The sequence below is a fragment of the Taeniopygia guttata genome, chromosome 2, assembly GCF_048771995.1.
Source record: "Taeniopygia guttata chromosome 2, bTaeGut7.mat, whole genome shotgun sequence".
Taxonomy (NCBI): Eukaryota; Metazoa; Chordata; class Aves; order Passeriformes; family Estrildidae; genus Taeniopygia; species Taeniopygia guttata.
The window spans coordinates 4,991,558-5,006,538 of record NC_133026.1 but is presented as its reverse complement, the minus strand read 5'-3'; the positions used below and the strand labels follow the sequence as shown (position 1 = coordinate 5,006,538).

At 46.4% G+C, this 14,981-nt stretch overlaps 1 protein-coding gene across 2 annotated transcripts in view; it reads left to right on the top strand.

The window, feature by feature from the left end:
* Positions 1-6,526: 6,526 nt before the first annotated feature.
* The window catches only part of XIRP1 (xin actin binding repeat containing 1), a 37,897-nt gene continuing 29,442 nt past the window's right edge, over positions 6,527-14,981 (top strand). Inside the window, exons 1-5 of one of the 2 annotated variants that reach the window (XM_030264216.4) lie at positions 6,527-6,657; positions 8,039-8,178; positions 9,396-9,450; positions 11,418-11,825; positions 12,579-12,657. In XM_030264216.4, coding sequence (XP_030120076.4) covers positions 8,051-8,178; positions 9,396-9,450; positions 11,418-11,825; positions 12,579-12,657 — 670 coding nt within the window. In that variant the 5' untranslated portion in view covers positions 6,527-6,657; positions 8,039-8,050. The remainder of the gene's footprint in view (positions 6,658-8,038; positions 8,179-9,395; positions 9,451-11,417; positions 11,826-12,578; positions 12,658-14,981) is intronic. The other variant, XM_072925289.1, reaches the window with a different exon arrangement.

Here is a 14,981-nt window from a genome sequence, read left to right as displayed (position 1 = left end):
GCACACATCTTCCTCCTCCTGAGACCAAGGAATTGGGGTTTGCTGCTGGGGTTTCAGCAGCAGGGCAGTGATGCAGGGTTTGAGCTGCTCCTTGGCTCCCTGCCCACTCTGCTGAGCCTGGAGTGGGCAGCAGCTCCTTCTCACCCAGATACAGCCTGGCTCACATTGCCCAGGCAGATCTTCATTGATTTCTCACCTCTTTTCTGCTGGCAGGCAGCAGTTGTTCAGCCAGATCTCCCAGAGTTGCTCCCTTTCCTCTGAGTCTGCACTTTCAGGTACAAGGGTTTGGGCTGCCAAGAGTTTCTAGTGCAGGCACAGGGAGGAAAAAAATACACAGTTGTGGTCACCAAACCTTTGCACTCTTTTCAAACAACCCAAAAATACACTGCAAATTGTGCATACGGCCATATTTACCAGGGATGCTGAGAGGCTGCTGTTGCCTTTCCCCTTCCTTTATCATCCATCAGGGCAGTGTGCATGCTCCAGGCCCTTAAACAAAACAGGGATAAGCCTTATATTGTGTGGTTTTTGCCTCATATTTGCCCAGAGAGTACAAAAGCACAGGGTATGCACACTGAGCAGTTTGCAGACACACACACACAGAGCCCCCACGGTGTCTTAGAGGCAGCCAGGAAATATTTCCTCCTCACAAGAAATGTATTTTTGCTGGTTTTAATTTTCAGAGCTTCCCAGGGGGGAAGTAAAAAAAGATACTTTTCAATGAGAAGCTGAAGCCTGAACAATCTGTGGTTTCTCATTTTGCTGGGTGGAAAGAGGGTGGAAGGAACATCCACCTCCAAACACTTCCATAAAACCATCAGAGGCAATCACCCCTTTTCACAGGGAAAGGCCTGTGAAATAAAAACATGATCAGCCTGAAGGGACACTGCAGCCCCATACAGTCAGAGTATGATGGTTTATACACTAAAGATTGAAAAGATGAGGTTTTCCCTTGAGAAAAAGCAGTGCCTGGGATGAGCAGAGCACTCAGCATAGGAGAGTTACCCAGCTTTTAGCTGCGTGGGCTTATTGTGTTCAGGATTAAAGGTAGCTCTGGTTCTTCCTTTCTGTCCTTTTCTTCCTTCTTTCCTTCCTTACTTCCACATAAAAAGGAGTTTCCCTGCTGTGATAAGTGAGTGAAGGCTTAGGGGATGTGACTTGTACCAATGGAAAGGTATGGGAGAAATTAAGGGGATTTGGGGGACAGTGATTTGACTCAGAGCAGCTCAGGAAAGTGTGGGGAGCTGATCCACAGACATGGTTGCAGCAGTGTGTCCTGCTGTGTGGGGGAAAGCTGATGTTCCCCTTCCCAACATCAGCATGGGAGATCCATGGTCAATCAGTGGATCCAGGAGGGTGGATTCAGCTCAGGATTCCCCCAGACTGAGACAGCCCTGGGGGTGGGCACAGAATCCACCTGGGAGCAGGGCAAAGAAGGGTTTAAGCAGCAGCATTTTGGGGAGATGAGTTGTGTTCTAAAAGTTCATGTTCTAAGAAAGAGATCTCATAGCCCTGGGCTTAAATTGCACCTGAAGAGGTGGTGGGCACTGAGAGGAGCCCATCAAGGTGCAGCATCTGGCCATGGCTGGACTTGCAACTGCCTGGCAGGAGCACGAGAGAGGCAGGGATTGGTCTCTTCTCTCAGGTAACAGGGATGGGATGAGAGGAAATGGCGTCAGGTCGTACTAGGGGAGGTTGTGGTTGGCACAATTTCTTCACCAAAAGGATTGTCAGGCACTGAAAGAGGCTGTCCTGGGAAGTGGTGGGGTCAGCATCCCTGGAGGGATTTAAAAGGTGTGTAGATGTGACATTTGGGGACACATTTTAGTGGTGGACTTGGCAGTTCCGGGTTGATGACTGGATTTGCTGCTCTCAAGGTCTTTCCCAACCTAAATGATTCTCTAATTCTCTTTCACTCAGACAAGGAGAGGCATCATCAGGTGTTGCTCGAGGCCAGTTCTGCTCCTCAGGGAGGTGGAGGCTGCATGAGAGCAACCCCACACCATCAAAACCATCAAACACCAAAACCCATCAAACACCAAACAGACCTGCTGCTGTCCCACAGCTCGGTCCTGTGCACCATGAGGCAGCATTTTAGGGTGCTATCTACTCACAAACCCATTTTAGGGTGCTATCTACTCACAAACCCATTTTAGGGTGCTATCTACTCACAAACCCATTTTAGGATTCTATCTACTCACAAACCATGTCAGGTCCTCCAGGCTGTGCCAGTGCTGTTCTCAAAATCAGACCCTAAAACCCTAAACTAAGGGCACCAGAAGCTTTCTCTTTCAACATTTCATTTCTTACAGTTCAGAATGAACTTTGCTTCACACACCCTGTGGTGGTGAGTGGATCTATCACTGATTTCCTGAGAGCCACATCTTGGCTCCACTGAAGTCCAAGATTTGCTGCATTTCACTTACTCCAGGAGCTGGAGTTGGTCTGGGATGTCCCCATACCTCGAGTCCTACATCCTTGGCCATCTCTGCAACTCAACCACCACCTGAACTTGAGAGCATGGAGTCCAAAAAACTTCAAAATTTGTATTTTTTCATTACCTTGGGGAAGCCATGGGCTTCTTGAAGTGGAAATTGCCACCACAAAACCCAACAACTAAAAAAGTTCCCCCCAAAAGTACAACTTTTCCAACCTGCATTAAAGAAAAACCTGGCAGCCAGGGAATATTGAAAGGGAATGTGCATTCATGAAGGTTCTTGCAGCAGTTTATCCATGATTCCCACAATAAGACATTTGTGTTCCTACATGCTGGGGTGAAACTGGAGCCCCACAGTCCCAGGGGGTCCCACAGTCCCAGGGGCACAGGGTGAGCACACGTGGGGTCCCTCCCCAGCACGTGCCAGGGCTGTGGAAGCTCATTAAAATGGACCAAGAAATGTGCCAGCTGCAAATGCAAAGACAAGCCTTTTCAAATAAGCCCAATTAGTTCCACATGTGCATTTGATAGATAATTTTTTTTTTTTGAGTTATGTAACATGAAACCAATAATTATGGAAATGAGTGTGAGGATCCAGATAGTCTCCAGAAAAAGAAGGCAGAGACAGGGAGAGTGAACAATACCAGAGACTTTGCAGGGATTTTTTCCTCCCTTAATGCACCCATCCTTAGCAGACTGCTCATGCAGAGTCCTGCTCAGCAGACCAAAGGAAAGGAATTGGCTCTGGGAGCTTCATCTCCCTGGAGCAGTACAGGGCCTTCAGCTGCAGGATTAAAATCTGGCTGTGCAGTCACATACCCAGCCCTGAGGCCACACAGGCAAATGGCTCTCCTCACCCCCAAAAAATGTGGAGAATGTGCTCGAAAGAGTGCAAAATCTGCTTCTTCCCTCAACTGCTTGTAGCTAGTTTGCTGTGAATTCCTTGGTTGTGGATCAAATCTGGAAGAAACAAACATCACAATCAGTATTTTTCAGAAAACCATTTATGCATCAATCTCTTTATAACAAATAGCAGATCTCTATTCACACCCAAACTGATTTATTCCCTCATGCTTGCTCACACTCCTCTGACAAGCAGAGTACAAATCTGTGTGCAGCAAAGCTGGGCACATGGGGAGGAAAGAAAGAGGAACACGCAGGTTTTTAGTGGGAATACAGCTATCAAAACAACGTTATACAATTAGGGGGGAAAAAAGTTAAACATTAAAAAAAAAAAAAATAAAAAAAAAAAAAAAAAGGAGAGGTGATTGTGTAAACTGCTGTCCCTGTCTGGTCAGCACAAATCTCGTGTGGGCTTAGGTCAGTGTGTTTGACAGTAAGTGGAGGCAGCACTGCCCACCCCTGTCCGTGTCCATGTCCATGGAATGAGGCACCAAACCTCCCCTTCCAGCCTGGATGCTCCCCACGGAGTGTCTGACTACAGCAAACAAAACCAAAAAGCAGAGCTTGTTGTTCTGAGTGTAGTGGCCAGGAGATGTCCTGGGCAGGCAGCGAGGCCTCAGAGTATAAATAAAATACTGGAATAAAGCTCCAGCCCCCCTGGAAAAGTCCTGGGATGCAATCACAGCACAAGGAAGGGTGGGTGGTTCTAACAGGTAAAGGTGTGATCCAAAGGAGAAGCATGGAAGTGGCATCAGCTGCTGCCTGTGGAAGCATCTGGAGGACTTTTTACCACCCTTCTCATATTCTGCAGGTAAACCCCCTCTGTTTGAGGGAAAAAGGTGTGATTTGGCTGTTTGTCACTAGAGGAGGGAAAAACTTGAATTCTTTAAACCTCTCAGCTGCCTTTTCTGTCCAGGTGTCATCAGGATAGAGACACACAGAAGTAACGTGGTTGTTCCCACCTTTCTGCAGGAAACTGAGGGGGTATTTGAGCTTGGCTGCTCTTTCTATCTCAGCCATCAGTTTTTAATTAGAGTTAAGGACATCTGGAAAGGACCTTCCAGAGGTACAGTCAGTGCTTAACTGTTTGTTCCCCTTGGAGGACAGGAGCAGAGCAGCCAGAACACAATCTGTGTCCCAGATATGTCAAGGGTTGCTGGAAAGAGCATTTGGGGACCACAGAGGTGCTGAATGATCCTCACAGCACCTCTTTACCCCTTGTTCTCCACCTGGGGTAACTGCTGAAGCTCAAAAAAAAATCACATCCCAGCAAAGCTTCTTCAGTGTATCACTTCCAACTTCTCACAAGGCAAGACACAAACCCCAGGAGTCTTCAAGAGTGATTGTTTCCCTTCCTTGGTTGTTGGAAGAAAAGTTGTTTTGGGGACTGGTACATCCTCCTAACTAGTCCCCCACTGCCTTGATTTGCTACTTGGAGACAGATCAGTGTGATTCAGGCCCCTTTTCCTGGTAACATCTCGGCATCATTAATTCCTTCCCATCTTCCCACAGATCCTGGCCAGCAGAGCAAAGCCAGAGCACCGCTGATGGAGGAGGCTGAAGTCACCGTGAGATGAGCAAGACCCCAGCAGAGACAGTAGCTGAGGAATCATCCTGAGGCTCTGTAATCCTGGCAAAAACAGTTTCAAAACACACTTTATCTAGTGAGGGTGCCTCAGAGTTGTGCAGGGAATTGTTTCATGCAGCCCTTTTATGGAGAGAGGAGCTGGAGTGCAGTAGTCCCTGAAATAATTTTAGCAGCCTCTATTGCTCAGTGTTGGAAGGACTGAAGTGTTCATTGTTTCATTCTGGCAGCCAAATCCTCCTCCACTAAAATAAATAACTATCAAGGATGATTCCCAGCTTCGGAGCTTTGGGTTTCCCACAAAATAAAAATCCTTCTATCCTCCATCAGGTTTGTCTCTTGGTAATCCAGCAGCTGCTACAGTCACTGGAATGTTCCCATTGCCATGCAGGGCATCCTGCACAGTGCTCCAAGAAGAACTGTCCATCCCACCTGGGAGAATGTCTGGCACAAACCTGAGCATGCACAAAGCCAGGGCTCAGCTCCAGGCTGCTCTCAGGCCCTGCTGAAAGGAACACAACTGGCACCATGACCAGAGTCCACCATGTGGAACCAAACCTGTATCTATCCACAGGACAGAGAATTAAAGCCATTAGTGCTTCTCAGTTGTTTTAGATGCTGAATTAAAAGCTCAGTGAGGAGGTTTGTTCCAGTAAGAGCTGAATCAGAACAGATGGAGAAGTGCAAGCTATTATTTCCTATAGCAGTGACACGGACACTCTGTTTGTTTATCCAGATCTCTGCCTTGCCCTGACTCACTGGCTTCCCATCTCAAAGGTTTCTTAGTCATTTCTGGGTAAATTATTTTCCAACTTTTGATGTCAAATGAAGCTTTCTTGTTCATTATAAACCAACACAGTGATCATCTCTTATTTGTGCACTGGTTTTGCTGCTTGGTCAACTTTCCAGCGTGAGCAGAATAAATCCCAGGGAGAACTTTGCAGTAACCCAGTTATTGTTAGGTGAAAAGCAGCTCTTTGTGTGCCATGCTGCTTTTTGAGAGCTTGAGGAGGCAACTTTTGCCTGATTCTGACTTTAATCAAACTTAAATTTTGGCTAAATCAAATCTCCTCAGATGGTCCTGCCTCCGTTTCCCCTAATGGTGAATTATTTAAATTCATTTCATCTGGACCCTGGCCTGCCTTTCATTTTTGCCAAGAGGAGCAGTGTGTTCCCTGGAGCTGTTAACACCCCAGAGAGAAACCTTCTCCTGCAGCTCCTGCAGAACCTCCCCAGCAAAGCCACAAGCCCAGGGGACCACGAATTGAACTAAAACATTCTCTGGTTTGCAGTATTGGTGTATGACCCGTGCCAGAAGCATCCATTTAAAAAATCCCCTTATTATAGTGGAGCTTACTCTGAGACAAGGTGGAGACACAGATCCCAGCAGCTTCCCACCTAAATCAGACACCAGCTTTGGGTCTAGATGGCTGTGGGTGCCCAGCCAGGGTCTGGTGATTTTATGGGGAGGAAGGAGACCTCAATAATTGGCAAAAACCTGACAGGAGGAGGGAGGAGGCTCCATCTACTCTGTTCTTCAGTGTCAGCTCTCCAATTCAACACCATCCCCATTTGCACATCAGCTTTTAATATTTAATTGCAGCTCTGCCAAGGGACTTTGCCTCCTCTCCTGCACAGGAGGGGGAGAGGAAGGAGGCAGCAGCGTGGTGCTGGGGAGCCCCAAGGAGAATATCAAATGGCAGATCTCAGGCAGAGGGAAGCGCTCTAGCATGTAAGTGATTTTACACAAAAAAAAACCCTCCCAGATCACAGGAGATGGAATGAATTAATATCAGAAAAATCCTGTAAACCCTTAGCAACTGGGGGGATGCTGTGCTGGCTGTGGGAACTGCTCAGGGTGGGCTGAGAGAAGGGTATTTTCATCGACTGCCTGGATTTAAGGGAAAGGAGGGATAGGGAATACTGCTCCCTAACAGGCTCATTTTGACACAGAGTAAATCCCTGGCGGGCCCTTAACCTGGAATTGTTTAATGTTAGACACCACCACAAAAATGGGAAACAACCCCTTAACTGTGGGAGGTGGGAGCCTGTGATCTGACAGATCTGTCTCTCCTCTAACACCATGGGAAATGGCCTGGAAAACAAAAAATAGAACAAAAAATATTTAAAGCAGCTAGTGAGAGAGGTATTTCCCTCCCTCTGGTCTTTATTTCAGATGTCTTAACAGGCATAAGAAGGGAAGCAGATATTCACAAGTTGCTGAATTATATTCTTATCTCCCCTAAAATCTGTCCCTTTTGAGTTCATCTGGAAGTGGACACCCAAACATGAGTGGACAATGACTGGACACTGAATAATATTCAGGCCAGAGCCACAGAAACTGCTGATGAAACATTTTTTTTACGAGCAATATGGCTTTTAAAACGAATACTTTCAAAATGTAAATACAAGTACTTCATAATCCCATAGTTCAAATGTCTGTGTCAGTAATTAAAAAGCAATTACATATAACTTGTAGGTCCCCAGAGCTCTGTCTACATTCAGAAAATGAACCCCAGATGACCTAATGTACTTCCAAGTGTCAAATCAGTCACTGCAAATACAATGCCTGAGACTTCTGCTGCACATTTTTGAAGTCTGGAAAACAAGAACATTTTTGGCAGAAGAGGCCGAGGGGTTCTTAAGTCTCCAGTAACTGTCTGAATCCAGAGCTGGTTCAAGTCTATGTGACACTGGAAACACCAGAAAATTTTAACTGATGATGCATATGCAAATTACATTAAATAACTTTTAAATTATTTAAAGCTAATTTTCTTCATGTCTTTTCTTCCTTCACATCTCTCACTGTCACAGACATGAACTTGGGGTTCTAAGAGAATGAGATAAGTGTTAGACAGAGTAGAAAAGACAAGTTCCTTGCATTAAATGTGATTTAATTTGACTTGTATCTGCTTTAACCCCATTTTTTTTTTCCCAAAAGTGAATTTGAGTGGTGAGGTTTGCAGATGGATCCGTGAAGACAGAATTTGTTCCACAGCCTTTTACTGATGCCCTGGTCCCTTGAGTGGAAATGGACACACCAATTTTTTGCCTCTTTTCCCTGTGTCTTCACATCCAGCACCATAACCTTTGCTCTCTTGTTTCAATGCCAGCAGACAGAAAACATGGAAAAAGCTGAGAGGCTGAGGCCAGCTCAGTCCTTCCCTTCCCTGAGCCATCCTCCAAGGAGCAATCCAGAGCTCAGGGCAGTTCTGCTGAGGAAAGCTGTGTCTGTCTCAGAACTGGTTGCCAGGTGGGTGATGTTTAACCTGTGGTTGAAGTTCACCTCAGATCTGAGGGGTTCCAGGGAGGATTCTCAAAATCTCACTCGGATAAGACCTTTCCCAAGCACAGCATCCCAAATTGTCAGGTCTCAAGTGAGAGGTGCGTGTTTTCTGCCACAAATACTCCAATCTGCTCTATATTTCCAAATTGTGTCCTGAAAGACAAGTCCTGATTTAAAATCCAGACACACTCGACAATCTTCACTAAATAAAATGACACGGAGAAATTTGCCCTTGACCCCTGAGGATTGGAGCATTCCCAAGTGGACAATTAAAGTTTTTAATATTGGTGGTTTGTAAGGTGCCACAAGGGAAAAGAGGAAATGCTGGAGAGACGAGCTGATGGGGAGGAAAGAGGGGTATGGGCACTGCATCCCCTCCTGGTTTCCCTCAACTGCCTCTTACCAAAAGGCTCCAGGGAGAGTCACATTTCAGCCCAAACCTCTTAAGGGCTGATTTCTGTTCTTGTTACAACCCATAACTGAGATCAGAGCAAAACGCTGCCAAGCGTGAGACAAGATTAGGAACAGAACCCGAAGTGCATCTCCCTCTACGTAAGAGTGACAGAGCAGCTGTCAAGTCTGTCTCTTGAACTTCCCCGTGGGACAGCTTGGTTCCAAATATCCCAGAATTGGTTGGTTTCCAGTGCAAATAGCCATCTCTCTGACAGGGTCTTTGGAGAAAACTGAGAGTGCACAGAGCATGGAAGTGAAGGAAGGTGTTTCATTCTGCAAAGGTCTCACTCACCACTGGTGTAATATTAGGTCAGGCACCAACTTGATAAATCCCTTTACATTAGGTTAAAGCTGAATAAATCGACCTTCTGGAAAGCCTGGCTTCAGCTCCAAGCTGTAAATCAGCAAAGTGCAATAATACACCTCGTTCAGGCAATGTAAACCCCCTTCACACCCTCCACCAGTGGGGACATGGATGCTCCAGGGACACTTCTGCATGGAGCTTGAGAGGAGAGGGCTCACAATGGCTCTGGCAGTACAGCCCTGAGCTAAAACCAGTCCTCTTTGGGACATTTCTCACCTCTCTGTCACTCCTCAAGCTTCCCTTTGGAGTCTGTTGGCTTTGATATTTTCCAGAGGGTAGGGGAAGGCAGAACAAGCCTGTCCACAATATGCAAAAACCTATTCAGGCTCAAATGGGACTAAGGTTCCATCTCCTGTCTTCCCTGCAGGTACCAGCGCATCCTGAACGGTGAAAAAAACGTGACCAAGCAAGAACATGCCAAGGTGAGAGCCAAAGGCTCAGAAATGTTGGTGTGGGTTGTCCTCACAACATAAAGCTGCAGTCCTTGGCAATGAGAGACAAACAAAAACCCAGCATTTTCTGCAAAAAATAGTCCTGACAAACAGGACAGGTCAGACCCAATTGCCTCTTAGTATGAACAGATGGACTGGCATATGATGCCCCAGGATGGAAATCTCATGTCTAATATTCAGGTTGCTGTGGAGTGAAAAAAATTGTGGAGGTAGAGAATAAGAGAAGACAATCAAGAAGTGAAAGACCTGTCAGAGGATTTAGTGCTGGCTTGAAAGTCATTAAGGCAGCCAGAGAGCCACACTGGGCTGGCGGGGATGATGCTGGGGCATCTCTGCCCTCCTGCACCACCAGCTGGAGATTTTTTGATGTTGCCCTCTGTGCTTGTTTCCTTTCTGCCATTCTACTCCACCATTCTAGCAATTTCTTGGTGTTTTTTTACTGTAATGGGACTTACACATCAAGTTCATGGGTAGATTTTGCATTTAGGGGTCTTCAGTTCAGTATCTTAAATGGAATTGCCCCCAGCCAGAAGATGTGACTACTGCTCTTACATCGTGGCAAAGGGACACCTCCCACCTGCCAGGGTTCCTCATGATTTGAGTGCAAACTCACTGGCATAATGTGCAGTTCTCAGCTCTGTGTTTGCTCATTTGACCCTGCTTTGTGATAAGGGGCCTCTTACAACCTGGAATAAAAAGGAGAAGATAACACACCGGAAGCCAGATATTCTGGACTTTATCCAGCTTTTCTGCTAAAAATGGGAGTGATTCCCACTGGCTACAGAAAGATGAATTCCACCTAATTAAACAAAAGGCAGAATCTGAAAATTTTTAGTTTCAGTTCAGGTTTCTAAGAAGAAACTGCAATTTTCTTATTAAATGATAGAGAAGGGGATTTTCTCCTGTTTGGAAACACATTTTCATAGAGTAGGAGGCTGGAGATGGGAATAAAGCAATGATCCAAGAGAGGAGACAATCATTGGCCATATTTTTTTTTTACACCAAGGCTTTTTTGCATGTTCATGGACAAATCAGGAGGGTTCACCAGAAACAGGCGAGACAGAAAGTTCAACATTTCAAAAACAAGATATTGTGTCCTTAACATTCATTTCAGAGAACATAGAAAGTGGTGGGGTCTCTTTAATTCCACAAAGTTAGAAAATCAACTAGAAAATCAATAAGAAATCAATTAGAAAATCAAGATATGATGCTTGAAGTAGAAGAGCAGGAAGGAAAGATTTCACATGGTTTATTATTGAAATTATGTAAGAAACAATTTTGATGGTTTGGGGTTTGTGGGAATCCAGGACTTCCCTCTGGCTGCCCTGGCAGGTCTGGGACCCTGGCAGGGGTCAGGAACCCCCCTGGACAGAGCCCCCAGAGACACTGTCTGTGATCTCTGTCCATGGAAAAGAGTTTTCAATCTTACAGGATTAATTACAAGCTCTGAGTGGTTGATATCAGTATAAATTAAGTGTGGCACGGGTGCAAAAGTAAAATTTTAGGTTTCTAGATTAGGGGTCCAAAGGGGACAAGATGGAGGAAATTGGGTGTGTCTTGTCCTTTTTCTCCTTCTTCATGCCCTCCATGTTTCACTGTGGTGTTGGCATTTTTCTGTTGGTTCAGGCTGGGGACACACTGTTCAACGTAGGTGACAGATATTGGCACGTTATTGTAAATCCAGCACAGGTAGTTTCTGGTATTTAATGTTTGTAACATCCCACTGAGGGCAGAGCCCCACACGCTGCCCTGCAGGACAGAGCTGCGGCAGGGCAGCAGAACATGTTAGAGATAAACAGAATAAACAACCTTGAAACCAGCACAGATGAATTATGGCTCCTTCTTTGGCAACGGGGCAGAAAAACAGAGACTTTTCACAATCTTGGGATCATCAATACCACAGATTCTGACAGGGGTTGTTGTTTTTTGTTTTTTAGCTCATGGAAGCAAGATATCCATCACAGAACAATGCCATTCCAGTGGGGAAAAACTGTGCCTTTCCTCAAAGTCATCCCTGTGATATGTGCTCAAGCAAGCCCATGGAGGGTGTTCCCATCCCTAAGACTGGTGCTCCAGCAAGGAATTTCCGAGGACTCCTGGCCAGCTCTGCCACCCCTAAAATCACCCCACGCTGTGAGAGCTCTCCCTGTGCTCCACTGGAGGCTCCATCTCCCAAAGGCCCTTTGAGGAAGAGGGATCACAGCAGCATCCTGACAACAATCCAGCCCCTGAGCTTGGAGAGCCAACCCCCCAGAGCCCCAGCCTTCCTTTCCCCTCTCCAGAGCATCCAGAGGAAGGCACGATGGAGTCCTGCCACCACCACAGGGAGGGAGTCTGCTGCAAAGGTCAGTAGGTGCTCTTCTTCAAAAGGTCCTGGAAATACTTTTTATCCTGATAAACTCCTGGACTTCGTCGTGGTTGATTCATCACCCACTGATGTCAATCCCCAGGCACAAGGGACAGGTTTCCCTGTGGATGTTTATGTCTAGTGCCATCCAGCCCTGGGTGATTTAGTGCCACCAGGAGTGGAGTCAGATGTTAATAAACTGTTCCTCATGATCTTCCTCTTCCTGGAGGGAAGGAATTGATAGGAATTGGCAGCCTGGAGAGACCTACATCCAGAAAACATGGGAAGGTCTATCAGCTGTGTTGATATCATCTGAATATTAATTATGGATGAGATGCTATAGAAATTATCTTGTCCATCTCTTTGCTCTATGATATCAGCCCACGTGAGGGACTGGTCCTTTACTGGGGGTGCAGCAAAGGGCAACACCTGCCACTACTGGGTTTGAGACACAAAAGCCATTGTGGGAGTTGGTAAAGGAAATGGATGGATAATCCTGTCTCAGAAATCAAAGCCAGGTAAGGAAAATAACACTTAGCTCTGGAAATGAGGCAGAACATCAAAAAACTGTGAAGCACAGCCCTTGGAGAGAATAGAGCAAAGCCAAGGCTGAGTCCTGCAGGAAAAAAAAAGCCACCTTTGTCTCTGGAAATCCTCTGGTACTGTCACTTTCCCCACACTGGGTCTTTGTGCAGTTCTTCTCCTCTATTTATGGGAATTTACCTGTTTCCCTGCTGTTGTTCCCACACAGGAAGGGAAGCAGTCCTGGGACAGGCAGGGGATCATCTCAGTGCCAGATCCAGCTGATGACTCAGCCACGGGCAGAAGCTGTGAGTTGGATTTATTTTGGTTTCCAGGCATCATTGCTACCCTGTTTCCCCCTCCTGAGATGCAGGGAAGGCTCTGCTTGGTCCTTACATGGAGCTCTGTCTCCCACAGCAGACACTTGTGGGAATCCAGGGCTTCCCTCTGGCTGCCCTGGCAGGGCTGGGACCCTGGCAGGGGTCAGGAACCCCCCTGGACAGAGTCCCCAGAGACACTGGCTGTGATCTCTGTCCATGGAAAAGAGTTTTCAATCTTACAGGATGAATTACAAGCTCTGAGTGTTTGATAAAAGTAATAATTAAGTGTGGCACGGGTGCAAAAGTAAAATTTTAAGATTCTAGATAATAACGGGTTCAGATGGGACAAGATGGAGGAAACTGGGTGTGCCTTGTCCTTTTTCTCCTTCTTCATGCCCTCCATGTTTCACTGTGGTGTTGGCATTTTTCTGTTGGTTCAGGCTGGGGACACACTGTTCAACATAGGTGACAGATATTGGCACGTTATTGTAAATACAGCACAGGTAGTTTGTGGTATTTAATGTTTGTAACATCCCAATGAGGGCAGAGCCCCACACGCTGCCCTGCAGGACAGAGCTGCGGCAGGGCAGCAGAACATGTTAGAGATAAACAGAATAAACAACCTTGAAACCAGCACAGACGAATTATGGCTTCTTCTTTGGCAACGGGGCAGAAAGACAGAGACTTTTTATAATCTCAGAATCATCAATACCACAGATTCCAACAGACACTGACCTGGTGACACTGGCTGGGGACACGTGGGTCCTGCCAGGACTGGGCATTCAGGGATGTGGCCAAGGATAGGGAGCACAGAGAGCAGACAAGCCCTTGACTTCAGCCCTGATCAGTCCCACTGCCTGGAGCTGGCAAATCCCAGCCCAGCCGGGATCTGGGCCAGTGCTGAGTCCACAGAGCCATGCTGGCTCTCCCTGTGCTGCTATCCCAGCAGTTAAAAATAGCTGCTATTAAATACCAAGGAAGAAATACATCCATGTTTAGCTTGGGATGAGTAATATCCCCCTGTACCTCAGCCTCGAGGAGAGGAAGAGGGAGAGGTTCCTTTGTACCTAACTAAGGAGCCTTGGCTGGCTCCTTTTTGAATTTGGCAGCAGTGGTGTATCAGAGAGAGTCATCCTTGGCTTAAGATAGGGCATGTAAGTGATCCCTAATGTTATGATATCATCGGGACCAAAGCAGGTCAGGGATATTTCAAGGCAAGAGGCATCTGTCAAGAGTGAAAAATCCAAGCTTGGCATGGGAAAGAGTAGAATTTTACCAAACTTTGCTGTTTGACTTGGTGCTGAAAAAAAACCAGGTCTCCAAAAAAATCCCATAATGTCTGGATTAGAGATGACTGGACCATCCCAGGATTTTTGGCCCTGGATCAGGAATCTAGTGTCCCCTTAAACCATGTTTTTAGAATTTGTTCTTTTTTCTTTCCATTTCTTTCTTGCCTTTCACACAAGAGTGGGAAAAAGGATCACACGCTGCCTGGATTTGAGACCCTGTATTTAATTACCCAACTGCATGGGAAAAGAAGTCTCTCATGAGCACACAAATGATGGAGTTTTCCACAGCATTGCTGGGTTTACACAGCATTGCTGGGATTTTTTTTTTTTAGTACCAGAGCACATGATGTCACCAGGCTATCTAGCTCAACGCTGTCACAGATTTGTGTGCCTTTTCCAGTGCCAGGAATGTTTTTTCCCTGGCTGGCCAGGGGTGAATCATATCCTATCTTAGAGCCTTACACCACTCCCCAGGCCCTGACTCAAAGGCCTTGTAATAGCCATGGCTTCGTGTGGTCGTGCTTCATTGGAAGGCTTTGTGTGAGTTCCTTCTGGGGAGGCAATTCCATCCAGGGAGCTGGGAATGCCACTGAGGTGGGTGCTGGATTTGCTCAGAGACAGGAGTTGTAATGCTTCCTAAAAAAAGTCCAGGAGCCAGCTGTCCCAAATCTCTCCAGGACAAAGCACATCCAGTGTCGGAATCTGTGGTATTGATGATTCTGAGATTGTAGAAAGTCTCTGTCTTTCTGCCCCGCTGCCAAAGAAGAAATCATAATTCATCTGTGCTGGTTTCAAGGTTGTTTATTCTGTTTATCTCTAACATGTTCTGCTGCCCTGCCGCAGCTCTGTCCTGCAGGGCAGCGTGTGGGGCTCTGCCCTCAGTGGGATGGTACAAACATTAAATACCAGAAACTACCTGTGCTGGATTTACAATAACGTGCCAATATCTGTCACCTACGTTGGACAGTGTGTCCCCAGCCTAAACCAATAGAAAAATGCCAACACCACAGTGAAACATGGAGG